Below are 25280 nucleotides of genomic sequence, written 5' to 3' on the forward strand. Positions count from 1 at the left end.
GGCCCCCCTAAATGTGGAGTATGAAATGATTTTTACTTAACTAATTTTTGCTATCGTTCTTTTTTTACATCCGTTATTAGACAGTGGCAACACGGAACACTAATGATTATGAACATGGTCTTTTGCCTGCTAATGCAGTGAAGAAAACGATATGACAACAATAACGTCTAATGTAACTGGCCCCTCTAATAGTACAACTGGCCCCAGCTTCAAATGGTCTAGAACCGCCACTGTATAACAGACTGACCCTAGCCCCCCAACACATAAACTACTGCGGCATAAATACTGGAGGCTGAGACAGGAGCGGTCGGGAGACACTGTGGCCCTGTCTGACGATACCCCTGGACAGGGCCAAACAGGCAGGATATAACCCCACCCACTTTGCCAAGCAAGCACAGCCCCCACACCACTAGAGGGATATCTTCAACCACCAACTTAACATCCTGAGACAAGGCCGAGTATAGCCCACAAAGATCTCCACCACGGCACAACCCAAGGGGGGGGCGCCAACCCAGACAGGAAGATCACGTCAGTGACTCAACCCACTCAAGTGACGGCATGGAAGAGCACCAGTAAGCCAGTGACTCAGCCCCTGTAATAGGGTTAGAGGCAGACAATCCCAGTGGAGAGAGGGGAACCGGCCAGGCAGAGACAGCAAGGGCGGTTCGTTGCTCCAGTGTCTTTCCATTCACCTTCACACTCCTGGGCCAGACTACACTCAATCATAGGACATACTGAAGAGATGAGTCTTCAATAAAGACTTAAAAGTTGAGACCGAGTCTGCGTCTCTCACATGGGTAGGCAGACCATTCCATAAAAATTGAGCTCTATAGGAGAAAGCCTTGCCTCCAGCTGTTTGCTTAGAAATTCTAGGGACAGTTAGGAGACCTGCGTCTTGTGACCGTAGCGTACGTGTAGGTATGTATGGCAGGACCAAATCGGAAAGATAGGTAGGAGCAAGCCCATGTAATGCTTTGTAGGTTAGCAGTAAAACCTTGAAATCAGCCCTAGCCTTAACAGGAAGCCAGTGTAGAGAGGCTAGCACTGGAGTAATATGATCACATTCATTGGTTCTGGTCAAGATTCTAGCAGCCGTGTTTAGCACTAACTGAAGTTTATTTAGTGCTTTATCCGGGTAGCCGGAAAGTAGAGCATTGTAGGAGTCTAACCTAGAAGTGACAAAAGCATGGATACATTTTTCTGCTTAATTTTTGGACAGAAAGTTTCTAATTTTAGCAATGTTATGTAGATGGGAAAAAGCTGTCCTTGAAACAGTCTTGATATGTTTGTCAAAAGAGAGATCAGGGTCCAGAGTAACGCCAAGGTCTTTCACAGTATTATTTGAGACGACTGTACAACCATCAAGATTAATTGTCAGATTCAACAGAAGATCTCTTTGTTTCTTGGGACCTAGAACAAGCATCTCTGTTTTGTGGTGTGGTGATCGATAGTATCAAAAGCAGCACTAAGGTCTAGGAGCACGAGGACAGATGCAGAGCCTCGGTCTGACGCCAATAAAAAGTAATTTACAACCTTCACAAATGCAGTCTCAGTGCTATGATGGGGTCTAAAACCAGACTGAAGTGTTTCGTATACATTGTTTTGTCTTCAGGAAGGCAGTGAGTTGCTGCGCAACAGCTTTTTCAAAAATAATTGAGAGGAATGGGAGATTCGCTATAGGCCGATAGTTTTTTATATTTTCTGGGTCAAGGTTTGGCTTTTTCAAGACAGGCTTTATTACTGCCACTTTTAGTGAGTTTGGTACACATCCGGTGGATAGAGAGCCGTTTATTATGTTCAACATAGGAGGGCCAAGCACAGGAAGCAGCTCTTTCAGTAGTTTAGTTGGAACTACTGAAAGAGCTGCTATGTCTTTCTCCTCTTCTCTCATCTCCTCCTCCCTTCTCCTTCCCACTCCTCATCCTCTTGCCCTTCTCCTCTCCTCTTCCCCCTCTCCCCTCCTCTCCTCTTCCCACTCTCCTCTCCTCTTCCCCCTCTCCCCTCTTCCACCTCTGCTCTCCTCTTCCCCCGCTTCCCCCTCTCCTCTTCCCTCTCTCCCCTCCTCTTCTCCCTCCTCTTTCCTCTGCTCTCCTCTTCCCCCTCTTCTTCCTCTCCTCTTCCCACTTTCCTCTGCTCTCCTCTTCATGGTTCCAGGAATGACTATGAGGAGCTGGCTAAGCAGTGTAAGATGTTTGCTAAGGATCTCCTGGCCCAGGCACGTAACTCCAGAGAACTGGAGGTGATCCTCAACCACATGGCCAATGAGGACACAGTGGACAAGAGAGGCCTGATGGAGGAACGCATGAACCTCAGCCGACTCAAACTAGCTATCAAGTACAACCAGAAAGAGGTGAGACTCAAAATAACTGGCCATCAAGTACCAGTATGCTCCAGTAATTTTTTTAAAAAATTCCAGAAAGCCTTCCTTGGAGGATTCCCAGACCTGGGAATTTTGCAACCCTAGGTATTTGGTATTTTATTAGGATCCCCATGAACTGTTGCAAAAGCAGCAGCTACTCTTCCTGCGGTCCACACAAAACATGAAACATTACATAATACAGAACATTAATAGACAACAGCAGCTCAAGGACAGATATGTAGGCACACGTAGCCTACATATCAATACATACACACAAACTATCTAGGTCAAATAGGGGAGAGGCGTTGTGCCGTGAGGTGTTGCTTCATATGTTTTTTGAAAGCAGGTTTGCTGTTTATTTGAGCAATATGAGATGGAACGGAGTTAAAGGCTCTATTTAATACTGTACACTTTCTTGAATTTGTTCTGGATTTAGGTACTGTGAAAAGACCCCTGGTGGCATGTCTGGTGGGGTAAGCGTGTGTGTCAGAGCTGTGTGTAAGTTGACTATGCAAAAATGTTGGATTTTCAACACATTAATGTTTCTTATAAAAAGAAGAAGTGATGCAGTCATTCTCTCCTCAACTCTTAGCCAAGAGAGACTGGCATGCATAGTATTTATACCAGCCCTCTTATTACAATGAAGAGCAAGACGTGCCGCTTGGTTCTGGGCCAGCTGCAGCTTAACTAGGTCTTTCCTTGCAGCACTCAACCACACGACTGGACAATAATCAAGATAAAACAAAACTAGAGCCTGCAGAACTTGCTTTTTGGAGTGAGGTGTCAAAAAGCAGAGCATTTCTTTATTACGGGCATACCTCTCCCCATCTTTACAGCTATTGAATCTATATGTTTTGACCATGACAGTTTACAATCTAAGGTAACACCAAGTAATTTATTCTCTTCAACTTGTTCAACAGCCACAACATTCATTACCAATTCAGCTGAGGTCTAGAACTTAGGGAAGGATTTGTACCAAATACAATGCTCTTAGTTTTAGAGATGTTCAGGAACAGTTTATTACTGGCCACACATTCCAAAACAGACTGCAACTCTTTGTTAAGGGTTTCAGTGACTTCATTAGCTGTGGTTGCTGATGCGTATATGGTTGAATCATCAGCATACATGGATACACATGCTTTGTTTAATGCCAGTGGCAGGTCATTGGTAAAAATAGAAAAGAGTAGAGGACGTAGAGAGCTGCCCTGCGGTACACCACACTTTACATGTTTGACATTAGGGAAGCTACCATTAAAGAAAACCCTTTGAGTTCTATTAGATAGATAGCTCTGAATCCACGATATGGCACATACATTTTTTCAAGAACAGGTTATGGTCAATAATATCAAAGGCTGCACTGAAATCTAATAGTACAGCTCCCACAATCTTCTTATTACCAATTTCTTTACACCAATCATGTGTCAGTGCAGTACATGTTGTGTGCCCTTCTCTATAAGCATGCTGAAAGTCTGTAGTTAATTTTTTTGACAGAGAAATAGCACACACAATTTTTTCCAACAGTGTTAAGAGCTGGCAGCAAGCTTATAGGTCTGCTGTTAGAACCAGCAAAGGCCGCTTTACCACTCTTGGGTAGTGGAATTACTTTGGCTTCCCTCCAGGCCTGAGGACAAAGACTTTCCTCTAGGCTCAGATTAAAGATATGACAGATAGGAGTGGCTATAGAGTCAGCTACCATCCTCAGTAGCTTTCCATCTAAGTTGTCAATGCCAGGAGGTTTGTCATTATTGATCGATTACAATAATTTTTCCAACTCTCCCACACTAACTTTACAAAATTCAAACTTACAATGCTTTTCTTTCATTCGTTTTTTTATGCATGAGTACGATGGCTCACTGTTCGTTGTTGGCATTTCCTGTATTGTGATCACTACATCCAATGGGTACGGATGCAGCTTTAGAACAAAGTTCTACAGTATTAGTAAAAATGTGATCAATGTGGCCTCCTGAGTGGTGCAGTGGTCTAAGGCACTGCATCACAGTTGCTAGCTGTGCCGGTAGAGATCCTGGTTCGAGTCCAGGCTCTGTCACAGCCTGCCGCGGCCGGGAGACCCATGGCGCGGTGCACAATTGGCCCAGCGTCGTCTGGGTTATGGGAGGGTTTGGCCTGGCAGGGATGTTCTTGTCCCATTGCGCTTTAGCGACTCCTGTGGTGGGCCGGGCACAATGCACGCTGACACAATCGCCAAGTGTACACAGTGGTGCGGCTGGCTTCCGGGTTAAACGGGCATTGTGTCAAGAAGCAGTGCGGCTTGGTTGGGTCGTGTTTAGGAGGACGCGTGGCTCTCGACCTTATCCTCTCCAAAGTTCGTACGGGAGTTGCAACGATTATACAAGACTGCAACTACCAATTGGTTACCACGAAATTTGGGAGAAAAAGGGAAAAAATAAATACAAATAAAATGTGATCGATATATTATGTGAATTATCTTGTTCCTGTAGTGTTTGTTAACACCATGGTAGGTTGATTAATATCCTGAACCAGATTACAGGCACTGGTTACAGTGAGAAGATTCCACTTGTGCGGACAGCTTGATGAAAACCAGTCAATATTCAGGTTCCCAAGAAAGTAGACCTCTCTTTTTACATCACATACACTATCAAGTATTTCACACATATTATTTAGATACTGACCGTTAGCACTTGGTGGCCTATAGAAACTCCCCTAAAGAAAAAGTTTTAGATGTGCCAAGTGAACCTGCAACCACAACGCTTCAATAACACTTGACATAAGAGGCTCAAAGTGTCCATCAAATAGAAGCAGAAAGAGGTGAGGGAGGGAGGGACCACTCTCTCAAATGTATTAGCATACAGCGCTAGGCTAAACAAATAAAACATGATGAATAGGTGGAAATGGTTGACAGTTGAAAGCACTGGATTGATAGCAGGCATCATTTATATTTCTATATATACAGAACATACATCATGTGAACTGTTTGGATTGTTTTATTGTAGCCTACACAGACAATAGCAGACTGCTAGGTAAAGAGGGTGATTATAGTGAATTATGATGATTATTCATTATACATAAAACGTGAAGTCCACAACATCTGTTTTTCCTGTAGTTGTCTGGTGGAAATATGACCCTGATTTAGCTATGGTTTCTCCAGGCTACATCCAACCAAGGACAGGACCAGCTCAGACCAGAGCAGAGACAGAGAGGCAGAGACACACTGTTATGAGGGTGGATGTTTGAAGCTGTTCTTTTATTTATAACTGGGCTTGCTCAGCCTGGCAGGTTGTGTTTGGACTATACTTTATATCACAGTGAGGCTCGAGCATGCTGCTACCATTCTGTCTCACATTGAGAAATGATGCTAATAAGAGCTCCTCTAGTACCAGAACCTGGAAGAGAGAAAGAAAGAGGGATAGAGAAAGAGAGAGAGAGAGATGGAGAGAGAGAGAACTTGTGCATCAGAGCCCTAACCAGTTTCTCTTCATAGCCTTGACTGAATCTGTGTTTGATAAACATGCCTCCTATTTCTGTTTTGTGTCAGTGGTGGTATGTGATCACAGAGGATAACATTAGTACAGTTTGTTATGACTGGGAACAAACCATAAAGACCATTTCTTTTCCACAGAAAACAAATCCGAGGCAAGACACGTGATAAACAAGCACACTGTTGACAATGTGCATGTACCGTATTCTGGAATGAATTACCATTCTGAATAACCCTTTACTTCTTCTCTCTTTGTTTCCCTGTTGACTCCTACATCTCCATCCACGTCATTGTTCTGTGGCGCCTCCTACTGTCCCTGCATGGCACCACCTCCTCCCCACCCCTCCAGTTTGTGGCCCAGTCCAACTGCCAGCAGTTCCTCAACACAGTCTGGTTCGGCGAGACGGCCAGCTACCGGCGTAAACACACGTGTCTGAAGATGTCCACGGTACTGAGCGTGGCGGTGCTGTGGCCGCTGCTCTCCCTGTGCTACCTGGTGGTGCCGCGCTCCCGCGTGGGCCATATCATCCACACGCCCTTCGTCAAGTTCATCATACACAGTGCCTCCTACTTCACCTTCCTCCTGCTCATCAACCTGTACTCTCTGGTGTACAACGAGGGTAAGAAGAACACCATGGGCCCTGCCCTGGAGATGATTGACTACCTGCTCATACTCTGGATCATAGGTGAGACGTCCTTCCATCTCCTCTCCCCTCCTCTACTGTCCTCTCCCCTTCCCCTCTCCTCCCCTTCGCTCCTCTCCCCTCTTCTCCTGTACACTCCCCTCCTATCCTGTCCTATACCCTTCTATCCTGTCCTCTCCCCTCCTCTCCTGGCCTGGCCTGTCCCCTCCCCTCCTCTCCTGTCCCCTCCTCTCCTCTCCTGTCCTCTCACCTCCTATCCTGTCCAGTCCTCTCCTGTCCTCTCCCTGGATCATCATTTTAAATATACAGTGGGGTCCGAAATTATTGACACCCTTGATAAAGATGAGCAATAATGAGCAATACAATTTTTGACACTCTTAAAGATTCTTATAAATAAAGTGGTCCAATTTTTTGCATTTGGTCCCATATTCCTAGCACGCAATGACTACGTCAAGCTTGGGACTGCATTTGTCAGTTCGTTTTGGTTGTGTTTCAGATTAATTTGTGCGCAATAGAAATTAATGGTAAATAATGTATTATGTCATTCTGGAGTCACTTTATTGTAAATAAGAATATAATATGTTTCTAAAGACTTCTACATTAATGTGGATGCTACCATGATTACGGATAATCCTGAATGAATCGTGACTAATGATGAGTGAGAAAGTTACAGAGGGTCAAAGATCAAACCCCCAAGACTTGCTTACCTCTCACCATTAACAATAACAGGGGAGGTTAGCATTTTTGGGGGGTTATGATCTTTGACCCTCTATTTTTCTATGTCATTATGACTCCGTAGTGACACAATACATTATATACCATTAATTTGTATTGGCCACAAAATGATCTGAAACACAACCAAAACTAACTGAAAATGCATCCAACAAGCTTGATGTAGTCATTGCATTCTAAGAATATGGGACCAAATACTAAACTCTTGGCTACTTTATTTATACAATACCTTTTTGAGAAGAAAAATATTACTTGTTAAACAAAATCTCTTTCTCTGAGCAATTGTATTAGTATAAAATACAATTTGGAGCATAAAATAAAGGTCAGTATTTTAATAATTTTGGACCCCATTGTATATTTCTGGGGTGTATTTTCATTTTATTGTGACAGACATAGATGAGGGGTAACGTGTATGTGCTGCGGGCGACAGTGTTACCTGCTAGCCTCAGGCACAGGTAAGAGATCATTTACAGGGCCATCAGAAAGTACTCACAAACTTTTTCCACATTTTGTTGTTACATTTGTTACAGTCTGAATTTCAGATGGATTCAATTGAGATTGTTCTCTCGCTGGCCTACACACAATACCCCATAATGTCAAAGTGGAATTATATTGAAAAATATGTATAAAAAATTGAAATCTGAAATGCTTTTGTTATGGCAAGCCTAAATAAGTTCAGTAGTTAAAATTTGATTAACAAGTCACATAATAAGTTGCATGGACTCACTCTATGTATAATAACAAATACATTTAAAAAAAATATTTAAAAAAAAATGTATTGTGTTTAACATGATTTTTGAATGTCTAGCTCATCTCTGTACCCCACACAAACAATTGGCTGTAAGGTCTCTCAGTCAAGTAGTGAATTTCAAACACAGATTCAACCACAAAGACCAGGGAGGTTTTCCAATGCCTCTCAAAGAGGGGCACCTGTTAGTAGATGGGTAAAAATAAAATATAAAGCAGGCATTGAATATCCCTTTGAGCATGGTGAAGTTATTCATTACATTTTTGGATGGTGTATCATTTCACCCAATCCCTACATTGATGCAGGTGTCCTTCCTAACTCAGTTGCTGGAGAGGAAGGAAACCGCTCAGAGATTTCACCATGAGGCTAATGGTGACTTTAAAACCGTTACAGAGTTTAATGGCTGTGATGCAAGAAAACTGAGGATGGATCAACAACATTGTAGTTACTCCACAATACTAAACTAATTGACAGAGTGAAAAGACAAAAGCGTCCTGTTCTGGCACTAAAGTAATACTGCAATAATGTTGCAAAGCAATTAACTTTTGTCCTGAATACAAAGTGTTATGTTTTGCGGCAAATCCAACATAAAACATCACTGAGTACCACTCTTCATATTTTCAAGCATGGTGAGAGCTGCATCATGTTATGGGTATGCTTGTAATCATTAAGGACTGGGGAGTTTTTCAGGATAAAAAGGAAACTGAATGGAACTAGGCACAGGCAAAATCCTAGAGGAAAACCTGGTTCAGTCTGCTTTCCACCAGACACTGGGAGATGAATTCACCTTTCAGCAGGACAATAACCTAAAACACAAGGCCAAATCTACACTGGAGTTGCTTACCAAGAAGACAGTGAATGTTCCTGAGTGGCTTAAATCTGCTTGAAAAATCTATGGCATGACTTGAAAATGGTTGTCTAGCAATGAGCAACAACCAATATGACAGAGTTTGAATAACTTTTTGAAGAATAATGGGCAAACATTGTACAATCCAGGTGTGCAAAGCTCTTAGAGATTTTTCCTAGAAAGACTCACAGCTGTAATCGCTGCCAACGGTGATTCTAACATGTATAGACTCAGGAGTGTGAATACTTATATAAATTAGATATTTCTGGATTTAATTTTCAATACGTTTGCAAACATTTCTAAAAACATGTTTTCACTTTGTCAATATGGTGTATTATGTGTAGATGGGTGAGAAGAAATATACATTTTGAATTCAGGCTTCAACACAACAAAAGGTGGAATAAGTGAAGGGATATGAATACTCTCTGAAGGCACTGTATGTAACAGCATAAAAATACAGTTGATGTATGGCATTGGCTCAATTCCAGAAAAAAACTAAAGGTCAGTCCTCATTGGTGGAGTTGAGCAAGCAGGACTTCCTGACTTCTCATTGGGCTAAAACCAGACTAGAGTATAACTTCCTGTATAATTTCCTGCCCTCCTTCTGTGATGATAGAGTTTAAGGTCACACTGTCTTTGGTTAGTCCACAACAGATGCTCTGTAGAAGATAATTTAATCAAATTAAATAGTAGAGAATAGCAACGCAATGCATTGATTAGCATAGACCAGACAAGACCAGACCAGACTAGAATATGTACAGTAGCTGTGCAGTTAGTAACCCAAGACGCAGCATGTCCTCTCTATACCACCCTTTCTGTGCTCTGGTACTGTAACAATCTATATCAGTCTGCTATCATGATAATGGCACCTGAGGGGATGGCTGCCATTTTAAGGGCTCCTAACCAACTTTGCTATTTTGTGTGTTTTTCTGCATTGTTTGTAACGTATTTTGTACAATATGTTGCTACTACCGTCTCTTATGACCGAAAAGAGCTTCTGGACATCAGAACATTATGCACCTCGAACTGGACAAACATTTTTTCTTTAATGAGCGACGCAAAGAATGTACTGCTTCTCCAAGACCAGGTCCAAATCCTCATCATTCATGTGAAGAAAAGACGGAAATACAGGTGGCGGAGATCAGGATCCTTTGTGAGAATTTGTCGGTGAGTGGGTAACCCACCTCTACCATCTGTTCCATTGGCCAACGTGAAATCACTGGAGAATAAACTTGATGATCCCCGTTCGAGACTATCCTACAAATGGGACATTAAAAACTGAAATATCTTATGTTTCACCGAGTCATGGCTGAATGACGACACGGATAATATACAGTAGGCTGGCTTCTCCGTGCATCGGCAGGACAGAGCAGCTCCGTCTGGTAAGATGAGGGATGGGGGTGTGTGTCTATTTGTCAATAACAGCTGGGGTGCGATGTCTAATATTAAGAAAGTCTCGAGGTATTGCTCACCTGAGGTAGAATACCTCATGATAAGCTGTAGACCACACTATCTACCAAGAGTTTTCATCTATATTTTTCAAAGCTGTCTACTTACCACCACAAACCGATGCTGGCACTAAGAACACACTCAACGAGCTGTAAAAGGCCATAAACAAACAAGAAAATGCTCATCCAGAAACGGCGCTCCTAGTGGCCTGGGAATTTAATGCAGGCGAACTTAAATCCATTTTACCTAATTTCTACCAGCATGTCACATGTGCAACCACAGGAAAAAAACTCTAGACCACCTTTACTCCACACACAGAGATGCATACAAAACTCTCCCTTGTCGTCCATTTGGCAAATCTAACCATAATTGTATCCTCCTGATTCCTGCTTACAACAAAAAATAAAGCAGGAAGTACCAGTGACTCGCTCAATACAGAAGTGGTCAGATGACGCGGATGCTAAGCTACAGGACTGTTTTGCTAGCACAGACTGAAATATGTTACAGGATTCATCCAATAGCATTGCGGAGTATACCAACAATATACTTCATCAATAAGTGCATCGACAACGTCGTCCCCACAGTGACCGTACGTACATATCCCAACCAGAAGCCATGCATTACATGCAACATCCGCACCAAGCTAAAGGCTAGAGCTTATAAGAAATCCCATTATGCCCGCAGACGAACCATCAAAGAGGCAAAGCGTTAATACAGGACTAAGATTGAATCCTACTACACAGGCTCTGACGCTCATCGGGTGTGGCAGGGCGTGCAAACTATTACATACTACAAAGGGAAACCCAGCTGGGAGCTGCCCAGTGGCGCGAGCCTAGCAGACGGGCTAAATGCCTTTTATGCTTGGTACAAGGCAAGCAACACTGAAGCATGCATGAGAGCACCACTGTTCCTGATGACTGTGTGATCACGATCACCGTAGCCGATGTGAGCAAGACCTTTAAACAGGTCAACATTCACAAGGCCGCAGGGCCAGATGGATTACCAGGACGTTTACTCAGAGCATGCGCGGACCAACTGGCAAGTGTCTTCACTGACATTTTCACCCAGGTGGTAAGGGTAGGCAACAACACATCTGCAACGCTGATCCTCAACACGAAGTGCATGCTTAGTCCCCTCCTGTACTACCTGTTCACCCATGACTGCGTGGCCAAGCGCGACTCCAACACCATCATTACGTTTTCTGACAACACAACAGTGACAACGATGAGACATCCTATAGGAAGGAGGTCAGAGACCTGGCAGTGTGGTGCCAGGACAACAACCTCTCCCTCAACGTGAGCAAGACAAAGGAGCTGATCATGGACTACAAGAAAAGGAGGGCCGAACACGCACCCATTCACATCAACGGGGCTGTAGTGGAGCGGGTCGAGAGTTTCACGCTCCTTGGTGTCCACATCACCAACAAACTATCATGGTCCAAACCAAGTCAGTCATGAAGAGAGCACAACAACACCTTTTCCCCCTCGGGAGACTGAAAAGATTTGGCATGGGTCCCCAGATCCTCTCAAAGTTTTACAGCTGCGTCATCGAGAGCATCCATCACCGCCTGGTATGGCAACTGCTCAGCATCCGAGCGGTGTCAGAGGAAGGCCAAAAACATTGTCGAAGACTCCAGTCACCCAAGTCATAGACTGTTCTCTCTGCTATCGCATGGCAAGCGGTACCAGAGCGCCAAATCTAGGTCCAAAAGGTTCCTTAACAGCTTCTACCCCCCCAAGCCATAAGACTGCTGAACAATTAATCAAATGGTCACCCAGACTATTTACATAGTTTTTACACTGCTGCTACTCGCTGTTCATTATCTATGCATAGTCACTTTGCCCCTACCTGCATGTACAAATGACCTTGTCTAACCTGTACCCCTGAACATTGACTCAGTACCGGTAACCATTGTTCATTATCTATGCATAGTCACTTTGCATAGTCACTTTGCCCCTACCTTCATGTTCAAATGACCTTGTCTAACCTGTACCCCTGAACATTGACTCAGTACCGGTAACCCCTGTATATAGCCTCGTTATTTTTACTTTATTGTGTTACTTTTAATTGTATTTTTTACTTTTGTTTATTTATTACATTTTCTTAACTCTATTTCTTGGACTGTGTTGTTGGTCAAGGGCTTGTAAGTAAGCATTTGACGTTAAGGTTGTATTCGGCGAATGTGACAAATAAAATGTTATTTGATTTGATATTCAGACCACGCTGAATGATGGCTCTTTGGTCTCACACACATACGCACGCACGCACGCACACACACACACACACACACACACACACACACACACACACACACACACACACACACACACACACACACACACACACACACACACACAGAGAGAGATCAATGACACTGTAGAATTACTTATTGGTTTCTCAGGACAGCCACCTTTCCTGTCCTCTCTGCTCCTCCCCATCCTTTGCCCTCTTCTCTCATCTTCTCTCTCTCCCCTCCCCTCCTTTTCCCTCCACTCCCCTCCTCTCTGCTCTGCTCCTCTCACCTAATCTCTTTTTTTCTCTCTCTCCTTTCTCCGCTGCCCAAAAAAACATTAACATGATCATCCAATCAGTGTAATGGCCTGTGTTCCCACATTAGTCTCCTCTCTCCAGCATCCCACTGCTCTCTGGAGAATCAGTCTGTTTCAATACCAGACACAGTAGAAAGAGAGAGAAAGAGAGAGGTAGAGGAGAAGAGAGAGAAAGAGAGGAGAGGAAAGGAGAGAGAGAAAGAGAGAGAGAGAGAGAGAGAGAGAGAGAGAGAGAGAGGGGTAAAGAGATAGACAGAGAGTGAGAGGTAGAGATGGATATAGTTGTTCTAGTATGTTCTGTAGTTGCTACGTGCTTGTTTCTTTTGATTCATTAAATAAAGTACAACACAGGTCCTATTGGCTCACGGATCATGTCAATAAACAATGTCTTGTCTATTATCTAGTTCGTTCTGTAGCTTGGCAGTGAGCGTACACTACTCTACATGCCTTTCTGTCTGGAGAGGAATCTTGTTAGAGGCTGTAGGATAGAGGAGTTTGGATACAGGTTTTAGGTGTTTGAGGAGACAGAAATAGTCCACTAGAGGGAGGAATACTCCTTAACTAATACAATAAGACCAGCACATCCATCTATGTACAGTTTGCTGATACCTTTTTCCATGTAATCAAATCAGTTATTGATCAAAATCGTTATTAAGATCGAGATCAATCTAATGAAAACCATCAACAGTTTTGACTATTAAAATGGCCATGGCGTAGGCATATGTAAATAAAGTACTGCATCGCAGTTAAATAACAGATACTTGTTTCCTATTACTTATGTTTTTCTGCTATTCTGTATGGTTTCTGAAGACTCTTACTACTGTTTTTTCTTACTGCTGAAATTCTAAGGCGAATACTGGGTTTGTAGAGTTTTTATTGGCCCTTTTAGTTCCAGATGTGTGTCTCCTTCCAGTCTCTTGGGAGTAGTTGTATTATATGGCCTCCCTTCATTTCCATTGTTCTGTCTCTCCATCCCTCCCTCTCTCTATCCCTCTCTCTATTTCTCCCATTCTGTTAATCCCAGGAGCCAGATGCCTCACGTTAACGCCAAAATCAGATATGTCAACTGCCAAATGCGCCAATTGCCAAATGATTTTGGGAACTTGGGCAGAAAAAGTTCACGTTGATCTACTGAGGCAAAAAGAGCACTGTCAGAGTTTAATTCAATAGGAGAAAAGCTGCGAGGGAGGGCCAGAAAAGTAGCCTAATGTTTGGGGAAAATTTGGTGAAGTGGTAAATGTGGATGATAGCAGTGCCGGCTATATTACAGTATATGTGATATAGTCACAAGGCGAGGACTTTAACTAGCCTATGGCACGTCAAGGGAACTGTACTGTTCAGATGAGTTAAATGGAATAGTAGTCTACCTCAAATCAAATCAAATTTGATTTATCACATACACATGGTTAGCAGATGTTTTTGCAAGTGTAGCGAAATGCTTGTGCTTCTACTTCCGACAATGCAGTAATATCTAACAAGTAATCTAACAAATTCACAACAACTATCTTATACACACAAATGTAAAGGGATGGAATAAGAATATGTACATAAAATATATGGATGAGCGATGGCCGTGTGACATAGGCAAGTGGCCAGTGATTTGGGTCTGTATGTTGGCAGTAGCCTCTCTATGTTAGTGATGGCTGTTTAACAGTCTGATGGTCTTGAGATAGAAGCTGTTTTTCAGTCTCTCGGTCCCAGCTTTGATGCACCTGTACTGACCTCGCCTTCTGGATGATAGTTGGGTGAACAGGCTGTGGCTCAGGTGGTTGTTGTCCTTGATGATCTTTTTGGCCTTCCTGTGACATCAGGTGCTGTAGGTGTCCTGGAGGGCAGGTAGTTTGCACCTGGTGATGCGTTGGGCAGACCGCACTACCCTCTGGAGAGCCTTGTGGTTGAGGGCGGTGCAGTTGCCATACCAGGCGATGATACAGCCCAACAGGATGCTCTCGATTGTGCATCTGTAAAGGTTTGTGAGGGTTTTAGGTGACAAGGCACATTTCTTCAGCCTCCTGAGTTTGAAGAGGCGCTGTTGCGCCTTCTTCACCACGGTGTCTGTGTGGGTGGACCATTTGAGTTTGTCCGTGATGTGTACACCGAGGAACTTAAAACTTTCCACCTTCTCCACTACTGTCCCGTCGATGTGGATAGGGGGGTGCTCGTTCTGCTGTTTCCTGAAGTCCACGATAATTTCCTTTGTTTTATTGATGTTGAGTGAGAGGTTGTTTTCCTGACACCACACTCAGAGTGCCCTCACCTCCTCCCTGTAGGCTGTCTCGTCATTGTTGGTAATCAGGTCCACTACTGTTGTGTCGTCTGCAAGCTTGATGATTGAGTTGGAGGCGTGCATGGCCACGCAGTCATGGGTGAACAGGGAGTACAGGAGGGGGCTGAGCACACACCCTTATGGGGCCCCAGTGTTGAGGATCAGCGAAGTGGAGATGTTGTTTCCTACCTTCACCATCTGGGGGCGGCCCGTCAGAAAGTCCAGAACCCAATTGCGCAGGGCAGGTTGAGACCCAGTGCCTTAAGCTTAATGATGAGCTTGGAGGGTACTATGGTGTTGAATGCTGAGCTGTAGTCAATGAACAGCATTAGGGAGCGATTGAATATGTCCGTAAACACACCAGCCAGCTGGTCTGCGCATGCTCTGAGGATGCGGCTAGGGATGCCGTCTGGGCTAGAGGGCGACCGATTATGATTTTTCGCCGCCGATACCGATTATTGGAGGACCAAAAAAGCCGATGCCGATTAATCGTCCGATTTATTTATTTATTTGTAATAATGACACCACCTCTCAGTCAGACTGCTCTATCAAATATCAAGTCATAGACTTAATTATAACATTATAACATAATAACACACAGAAATACGAGCCTTAGGTCATTAATATGGTAAAATCCAGAAACTATCATTTCGAAAACAAAACGTTTATTCTTTCAGTGAAATACGGAACCGTTCCGTATTTTATCTAACGGGTGGCATCCCTAAGTCTAAATATTGCTGTTACATTGCATAACCTTCGATGTTATGTCATAATTATGTACAATTCTGGCAAATTAATTACGGTCTTTGTTAGGAATAAATGGTCTTCACACAGTTCGCAACAAGCCAGGCAGCCCAAACTGCTGCATATACCCTGACTGCTTGCATGGAACGCAAGAGAAGTGACACAATTTCCCTAGTTAAAAGAAATTCATGCTAGCAGGCAATATTAACTAAATATGCAGGTTTAAAAATATATACTTGTGTATTGATTTTAAAGAAAGGCATTGATGTTTATGGTTAGGTCACATTGGTGCAACGACAGTGCTTTTTTCGCGAATGTGCTTGTTAAATCATCACCCGTTAGGCTAAGTAGGCTGTGATTCGATGAGAAATTAACAGGCACTGCATTGATTATATGCAATGCAGGACAAGCTAGATAAACTAGTAATATCATCAACCATGTGTAGTTAAAGTGTGATTATGTTAAGATTGATTGTTTTTTATAAGATAAGTTTAATGCTAGCTAGCAACTTACCTTGGCTTCTTGCTGCACTCGCGTAACAGGTAGTCAGCCTGCCACGTAGTCTCCTCGTGGAGTGCAATGTAATCGGCCACAATCGGTGTCCAAAAATGCCTATTACCGATTGTTAATCGGCCATTACGATTTATCGGTCGACCTCTAGTCTGGGCCAGCAGCCTTGCGAGGGTTAACATGTTTAAATGTCTTGCTCACGTCGGCCACGGAGAAGGAGAGGGGGGGCGCAGTCCTTGATAGCGGGCCGCGTCAGTGGCACTGTATTATCCTCAAAGCGGGCAAAGAAGGTGTTTAGCTTGTCTGGAAGCAAGGCGTCGGTGTCCGTGACATGGCTGGTTTTCTTTTTGTAGTCCATAATTGACCCTGCCACATACGTCTCGTGTCTGGGCTGTTGAATTGAGACTACATTTTGTCCCTATACCGACATTTCGCTTGTTTGATTGCCTTGCGGAGGGAATAACGACACTGTTTATATTCGGCCATATTCCCCGACCTCTTTCCATGGTTTAATGCGGTGGTTTGCGTTTTCAGTTTTGCACGAATGCCGCCATCTATCCACAGTTTCTAGTTGGAGTAGGTTTTAATAGTCACAGTGGGTACAACATCTCCAATGCACTTCCTAATAAACTCACGCACCGAGTCAGCGTAAGAATCGATGTTATTATCTGAGGCTTCCCGGAACATTTTCCAGTCCACGGAACACGGACCTGAAATTCGGACACTGACTGTAGGCCTATAACATTTTGACTCTGGAACAGGAGTAGAGAAATATTATTTCTTCTTTCAGCATCTTGAGGGAATGAATGCGTGGTTAGGGACCATCAGTAAAGGTGCAGTCTTAATCAGCATCATAAAAGCTGATAGTATTTCAACCACATAAAATATACATCCAAGCCAAACTTAATTTAACTTCCTTAAAACCAGTCAAACTGATGTCATTTGGAAATTTTGTATGGAAAATCTTTCCAGTTTTTTTTGTTATTACATTTTCTCCCTAAACGTATTTTCTGCGTGGGAGAAAGAGGAAAGCCAAAACAAATTTTACAGATGACAACTAGATTGAATGTACATTCTATCACTGTATGCCATTATTCTGGTGAGCAAGGGTTTATTTAGTCTTCTAGGGCAACAAGTAATGACAGAAGAAAAGTTGCATGTATCTAATTATAGACAAGTTGACTAACTAATAGCCTACAAAATTTGCGCAAATTATAATCAGAAACATAGATCTATCTATAAGGCCTGTCAAAAATTCATTATCCCATATTTGACTGTACAGCACATGTTCTATTATTTGCGGGTCAGGGTTGGGTGCGGCCCTCAGATTTTCACTTTATCACATATAGTCGGGAGGTTGCGGATGAGTTATTAGCAGTGGTGTAAAGTACTTAAGTAAAAATACTTTAAAGTACTACTTAAATCGTTTTTGGTGGTGTCTGTACAACTTTTACTAAAGAAAAGAATGTACTTTTTACTCCATACATTTTCCCTGACACCCAAAAGTACTTGTTACGTTTTGACAGGAAAATGGTCCAGTTCACGCACTTATCAAGAGAACATCCTTGGTCATCCCTACTGCCTCTGATCTGGCCGAGTCACTAAACTCACTTTTACTTGAGTCATTTTCTATGAAGGTATCTTTACTTTTACTACAGTATGACTTTAGACTACGTTTTCCACCACTAGTTATTGTGGGCAGGTGTGGGTGAACAAACAGCTGTGTCTTTGTATGTGTGTGGTCAGATACAACCCTAACCAAAAAAGAAATCACCCAAACAAATTCTAATAAGCTGCAATGATTCCCTGACCAAAACAACGGACGTGTACATTTGGTGTGAAAAATCCTGATACACCAGAAACCTGCATTCCCCTATTCATGTTCTTGACAGTGGGTCCCATTAGGACCCAGAAAGGGTTTTGTAATACAAATTATTTCATGAACCCCCACCCTCCCCCACACACACACACCCACACGCAGGAGGATAATACTTCTAAACCCCACCTCACTGGATCGTAGAGATTCCACACATAAATCCTGTGGTTTCTATTTCTCAGACTGACCATTCCCTTGAGCCTCTCTGTGGGATAACTTACGGCATTCCCTGTTGAGTCTGGAAGTCATTGTAAAATGTCAAGAATGAGAACCTTGCGGGGTGAACACAAAATGCCTTTCCCATTCCTCTGTTCATTTTTCTGTTTGGTGAATTGAATATGGTCAATTCTACACAGTTTAGCGTGGAGCTGAGAGAAAATGTTGCAGTTTTAAAGGCCCAGTGCAGTCAAAATTCAGTTTTTCTTGTGTTTTATATCATATTGTACAAAAGCTGATAAAACTAACACTGTAAAAGTGTGAAAACATTTTCTCAACTGAGACATGGAGTGTGCACTGTATGTGTGCTATTCAGAAGGTGAATTGGCATGACCTTTGACCTGGGTAGGTATGGTAGTTGGTGCCAGGCGCAACAGTTTGTGTCAAGAACCGCAATGCTGCTGGGGTTTTCACGCTCAACAGTTTCCTGTGTGTATCAAGAATGGTCCAACACCCAAAGGACATCCAGTCAACTTAAAACAACTGTGGGAAGCATTGGAGTCAACATGGGCCAGCATCCCTGTGGAATGCTTTTGACACCTTGTAGAGTCCATGTCCCGACGAATTGAGGCTGTTCTGAGGGTATAAGGGGGGTGTCGTTAATGTTTTGTACACTCAGTGTGTATGTTTTATTGTCACATGCACCTGAGATGTTACAGATCTGCTGTATTTGAAGCACCACTCCCTTCTCCCCAGTTTCCCTGAGGTTGCTACGGCAACCAAACTGTTTTTACCATCCCTGTAACTGTCACTTCTGCGGGGAGATAGTTTTCTAAACTAAAACTCATAAAGAACTACAGAAGCATTAGGTTCTCGGTTTGATATGAGCGTTTGAACACCTGAGCCACCTGAGTAATCTCCACTCATTACACTGGCGTAGTCGTAGCCTTGACCAAGCCATTTCTTCACCAATATCCGCATACTTTTTTCTCAGTTACATTTTTTCTCTTTTCAAGACCTTTTTCAGTCACATTCCTGAAGCCCAGGAAACCAACACTTGGCTTCGTAGTATATATGGAAATTAAAAAGGTTTATGAATTACCTTTTGGAGGGTTACTGTCAAAATGATTTATTAAATAAATAAAAATGTACTGGCGCATGGACCCCCAGAGCTCGTGGGCCCCCCCTCCTTGTGGAGGCTGTGGGAGTGTCCCGTACCCCAGTTTGAAAAGCCCTGGTCTATGGTACTTTCCTTTCACTCTGTTTGGTGATGGTAAATTCTTTCCTTCCCTCTAGGGATGGTGTGGTCGGACGTGAAGCGTCTATGGTACGAGGGCTTGGAGGACTTCCTGGATGAGTCGAGGAATCAGCTGAGCTTCGTCATGAACTCTCTCTACCTGTCCACCTTCGCCCTCAAGATAGTGGCTCACAGCAAGGTGTGTCTGTGTGTGTGTGTGTGTGTGTGTGTGTGTGTGTGTGTGTGTGTGTGTGTGTGTGTGTGTGTGTGTGTGTGTGTGTGTGTGTGTGTGTGTGTGTGTGTGTGTGTGTGTGTGTGTGTGTGTGTGTGTGCGTGCGTGTGTACTAACGTGATCTCCTCTGTGCCAGTTTAAGAACGTGGAGGACACAGAGAGGAAAAACTGGGATGCCTTCCACCCCATCCTTGTGGCTGAGGGGCTGTTTGCCTTCGCTAACGTCCTGAGCTACCTACGACTGTTCTTCATGTACACCACCAGCTCAATACTGGGCCCACTGCAGGTACACGCACCAACTAACAGACACACACATACACACACTCACAGTACATTAGCTATCACTTCTGCCACTAGCAGCAGAAGGAGCACAATCACCAACATCATCATTCTATCATCACCTCACATGGAAACTTTCCCTGGTGAACGTCCCAATTAATAGATTCATTCTGCCATTGTTTCTCGTCCCAACTCTGTCCTCCGTCCTCAACACTGGGCCGAAAGTCTGTTTTGAATATTCGGCTGGAGTTCGTGTAGTGCCATAGAATAGGTGTCTCACTTTATTTCTTTAGAGAAACCTTCAATTTCTCCCTCACTGTCTCAGCCTGCCAGCTAGGATCAAAGTCCCAGCTCTCTCCATTGTGTGTGTATTTCCTATTTTCCTATGGCCAGGAATCTCTTTTTCTCTATTCAATTTGGCTAGATTTATGGACATAAGGTAATATGGCAATTAATTATAATATGAGCAGTTATGAATGAGGGATGAGGTAATTTTGCTCCTAGGACTATTTCCTGTGTCCTGTTATTATGTGAAAGGGTTGTTGTGGTTTTCCTATCAAACAGCAGGACTCTCCTGTGGATTGGAATAATATTCCTAATACCAAAAGGTGCTATCTAGAACCAAAAAGGGTTATTTGGCTGTCCCTATAGGAGAACTCTTTGAAGAACCCATTTAGGTTCCAGGTAGAACCCTTTTGGGTTCCATGTAGAACCATTTCCACAGAGGGGTTCTACCTGGATCCAAAAAGGGTTCCCTCTATAGGGACAGCCGCAGAGCCCTTTTGGAAATGTTTTTCTAAGAGTGTACCTTACTTCACTCTCTCTCTCTCTCTCTCTCTCACTCTCTCTCTCTCTCTCTCTCTCTCTTTTTTCTCTCTCACACTCTCTCTCTCTGTCAGTCACTCTCTCTATATCTCTCTCTTTCTCTTTTTCTCTCCTCTTTTAGCTCTCTGTCTCTCTCTCTTTTATCGATCTATCTATCTATCTATCATCTATCTATCTATCTATCTATATATCTATATATCTATCTATCTATCTACATGCACTCAAGCTGGAACTGTGACATCACTGTCTGGCATGGGCGAATGGAAAAGTTATTATCTGGCTGTGTGTACCTACACACACATGCTCAAATGGCAGACACACCCCTCAATGATTGTCTGACACACATTTACATACATGTACACACATGCCACGCGAACAACCACCTACATTAACATATGAGCACGCATTCTGTATGTACAAATACTATCTCTCTCTCTCACACACACACAAACAGAAGCACTGCGTCAGTAGTCCCACCACAGACTGACGGTGTAGTGTGGTTATAGTGTGGTTAGGAGTAATGAATACTTGCCTGGTTATTCCATCCTACCCAGAGAGGCCAACTCACTCTTCTATAGAGGAAGTACCCCACACAGAGGCCCTCCTAGCTGGAAAGTGTGTGTGTGTGTGTGTGTGTGTGTGTGTGTGTGTGTGTGTGTGTGTGTGTGTGTGTGTGTGTGTGTGTGTGTGTGTGTGTGTGTGTGTGTGTGTGTGTGTGTGTGAGAGAGAGAGAGCTAGTTGGAATGGTACAGATGAATCATCCCTTTTTCAGAGTGAGGTCCGTCAGGGCCAAAGTCTAACTGGGTTGTCTGTGTAGGTGTCTAACTCTGATGACATTTCAGGGTCGGTGTGTGTGTCTGTGTAGGTGTCTAACTATGATGACATTTCAGGGTCGGTGTGTGTGTGTGTGTATCCACCCCTCCCCTCCTGCGTCAGTACCCCCTAGTCTGCGTTAAGAGCTCCTGATCCCCTACATTCCTGCTCTGTTTGTACAGTAGGTTAGAGGCTAGCTGACAGCCAGGCAGATCATGCTGAGACCAGGGAACTCCCACAGCTACTAAATCAGCCATCTTCTAAGAGGGACAGAGGGAGAAGAGGGGACCCACCGCACTAGATGATAGGGGAAACACTGGGGAGATTCACATGTGACAAGATATTGAATCATACTAATGGAGGAGCTGCTCTCTCTTTCTCTCTCTGTCCCGAAACAACCTGGCGAATTGCACCTTGTGGTTGTCCCTGTCGACTCCTGTTGGCTCTTGGTTAGGGAGTGAGTCTTCTCATTGAGGTCTCTCTCACACTGGACCATCTGTGTGTATGTGGGACAGGGGTGTTTGGGATGGTTAGACCTGGGCCAGGGAGCTACAGGTCTGGATAAATAAAAACCACCAGCCATGCTCTCAGGGCTATATATAGAGACTTAAACCCTGCTCTCAGAACAGTTTCAATGTCCTTCAGCTTGGTCAATGTTTATCTGTGTGCTACCTCAACTCGCTAGGGTATCTGCTTGTCAAGGTTGTTTGTAACAGAACAGTTCTCTTCAGTAGGTGGTACAGAGAATAACTATTTGACCATGTTTATTTGCTCACTCTAAAGATAGACATCTTAATGAAAGGGGTTTGCTTTCCAATGTAGCTCTTTTGGACATTTGCTTACTAGGCATAAGTACACACTACTATCCCTGGACTTGTTTGACCTGGGTGGTTGGTTGTGTGTTAGCTAGTCTGTTTCGGTCCAGGGTTGTGTTCATCAGGAGTCGCACACCGTAACAAAAATATTTTGCAATGGAAAATGAACAATTTAGTTTTATTATTGGACAGGCTCAGGTAGTAGTTACTCCCGGTCAGAAGATGGTAATTTAGCTCATGACAGAGTGCTCTTGTGTTCCCAGATCTCCGTTGGCCAGATGCTGCAGGAGTTTGGTAAGTTCCTGGGTCTGTTCCTGCTTGTGCTCATCTCTTTCACCATCGGCCTGACGCAGCTCTACGGGAAGGATCAGAAGGACCCGGCCAAGAGTCCCGCCAAAGACTGTGAGGGCATCTTCTGTCAGCAGCAGAGCAACGACGCCTTCCACACGTACGTACAGTCTACCTAAATTCTCTCTCTCTCCCCTTTCCCTGTTTCACAGGTTCATGGGTACCTGTTCTGACTGTTAACCTCTGACCCATAGCGATCCAATAATTCAGTGTTCTACTGTATATGTCATTATATTTTCCATGACCTCCCTGTTGACAAATTCATGGGTACTGTACCTGTTACTCCCTGTTCTGGCCTTTAACCTTCCTGTTGACAGATTCATGGGTACTGTATCTGTTACTCTGTGTTCTGACCTCTAACTCCTGACTTTCCTGTTGAAAGGTTCATGGGAACGTGCTACGCTCTGTTCTGGTACATCTTCTCTCTTGCCCACGTGGCTCTCTTCGTGACCCGGATCAACTACACGGAGGAGCTGAGGTCATTTGTGGGAGCCCTCATCGTGGGCACGTACAACATCGTGGTGGTCATCGTTCTCACCAAGCTGCTGGTCGCCATGCTCCACAAGAGCTTCAGGCAGATCGCTGTAAGTCACTCAAGCGTTCAATCAGTTAACCATTTAAATCATTCCAATTTATTTATAAAGCCTGTTTTGCATCAGCAGTTGTCACAAAGTGCTTTTCAGTAACCCGGCCTGAAGTGACTGCAAGTCACAGATAATGACATTGTCCATCAAGTTACAACAAAAACAATAGGTCTTGATTAGTCTATCTATAACGCTGTATCTAAGTGTTCATCGGGAGTACTTTATTTTCAATTCAGTGTTTGGAATTCAGGCAAAGATCAGCCGTATAATTCACATCAATTAATCAACTTTAATGCTTCATAAATTACACTTACCCATCATCAGCTCAACAATCATCATTCTGAATGAAAAACACAAATCCACTCCAAGAACACTTCAGTCTAACAGATGGTAGTGATTTCTTAACATTTCTCCGTCGATTAACACGTTCCCCTATTTTCTCAGTGAATTCCTAAATCTCCCATTCCATTCCATTTCCCTCTAAACCCCCGAATCCCCTAGAACCACGAGGATAAGGAGTGGAAGTTTGCCCGCGCCAAGCTGTGGCTGAGCTACTTTGACGACAAGTGTACCCTGCCGCCGCCCTTCAACATCCTGCCCTCCCCCAAGACTGTGTGTTACCTTCTGACCAGTATGAGTAAATGGATCTGCTCCCACACCTCCACGGGGAAGGTCAAGAGACAGAACAGCCTCAAGGTAAGAGAGATGGGACACTATCCAATCAAGAAGTGATACCTCTGTATACTTTAAATGTATGACCGTTTCTCATCTTATCCTCCCATGATATCCAGATAAGTAGACACTGTGTTCAGTCTCCAGTCCTAACCTCCCATGTTGTTGTTGTCCCATCCATCCAGGAGTGGAGGAACCTGAAGCGGAAGCGTGATGAGAACTACCAGAAGATCATGTGTTGTCTGGTCCATCGCTACCTGACGTCCACCAGGCAGAAGATGCAGAGCACCGACCAGGCCACCGTAGAGAACCTCAACGACCTGCGGCAGGACCTCTCCAAGTTCCGCAACGAGATGAGAGACCTGCTGGGATTCAGAACCTCCAAGTACGCCATGTTCTACCCCCGGAGCTAAGACTGACCTGATCTGAACCTCAACCCAACCATGTTCTACCCTTGGAGCTAGAACTGATCTGGTCTCAACCTCCACCCAACCTCAACCGACCAGCTAAGACTGGTCTCAACCCCAACATCAACCCCAACCACCCCTGTCAGCTTCTTCACCCAGGGGGTTTTATGTCTGACCATAGCATGCTCAGAAATGACCTTGTGTCCAGTCACAGAGAGACATTTAAACCTGGAACTCCACTGGAAATATATATATATATATATTCTGCACCAAAGTCTCCAGATTCACCCAGATCCCTTATGTAATAATATTCAGTTATCCTACTTGTTTTCTAAAAATGTCATTGTTTTCAACAAATGACTTAATAAAATATAATGGAAAATACAGACTGGCTGTGACTTTTTGTCTTGGCAGTGAGAAACGATAAGAGGATAAAAATTGAGTTGCATCACATGCTCAGCTGGCACAAAGACGGAGCCAGTTGGTTTTAATTGTGAAATATCTGTGAATGTTACTCACTGTTCAGAGCCAGAACATCCCTGATCAAAACACACCTGACCATTCCCAGTGCTCAGTGGAGCATTCACGACTGCCCTACTAACAGCTGCCTCCAAACCTGGCCATAGTTACCACATACTCTATGTAGGCCAGATATCAATGTTGTTATTTATGTTCTTATATGCACTGTTTATTTTTATTTTTTTACCCCTTTTTCTCCCCAATTGGTAGTT

At 43.7% G+C, this 25280-nt stretch overlaps 1 protein-coding gene across 1 annotated transcript in view; it reads left to right on the forward strand.

The window, feature by feature from the left end:
- The window catches only part of trpc1 (transient receptor potential cation channel, subfamily C, member 1), a 42066-nt gene extending 17133 nt beyond the window's left edge, over nucleotides 1-24933 (forward strand). The window contains exons 6-13 of the mRNA XM_029697737.1: nucleotides 2155-2350; nucleotides 6166-6502; nucleotides 19634-19773; nucleotides 19943-20092; nucleotides 22802-22986; nucleotides 23269-23470; nucleotides 23972-24166; nucleotides 24328-24933. Coding sequence (XP_029553597.1) covers nucleotides 2155-2350; nucleotides 6166-6502; nucleotides 19634-19773; nucleotides 19943-20092; nucleotides 22802-22986; nucleotides 23269-23470; nucleotides 23972-24166; nucleotides 24328-24555 — 1633 coding nt within the window. The 3' untranslated portion in view covers nucleotides 24556-24933. The remainder of the gene's footprint in view (nucleotides 1-2154; nucleotides 2351-6165; nucleotides 6503-19633; nucleotides 19774-19942; nucleotides 20093-22801; nucleotides 22987-23268; nucleotides 23471-23971; nucleotides 24167-24327) is intronic.
- Nucleotides 24934-25280: the final 347 nt, after the last annotated feature.

Source organism: Salmo trutta, chromosome 2 (genome assembly GCF_901001165.1).
Source record: "Salmo trutta chromosome 2, fSalTru1.1, whole genome shotgun sequence".
NCBI lineage: Eukaryota > Metazoa > Chordata > Actinopteri > Salmoniformes > Salmonidae > Salmo > Salmo trutta.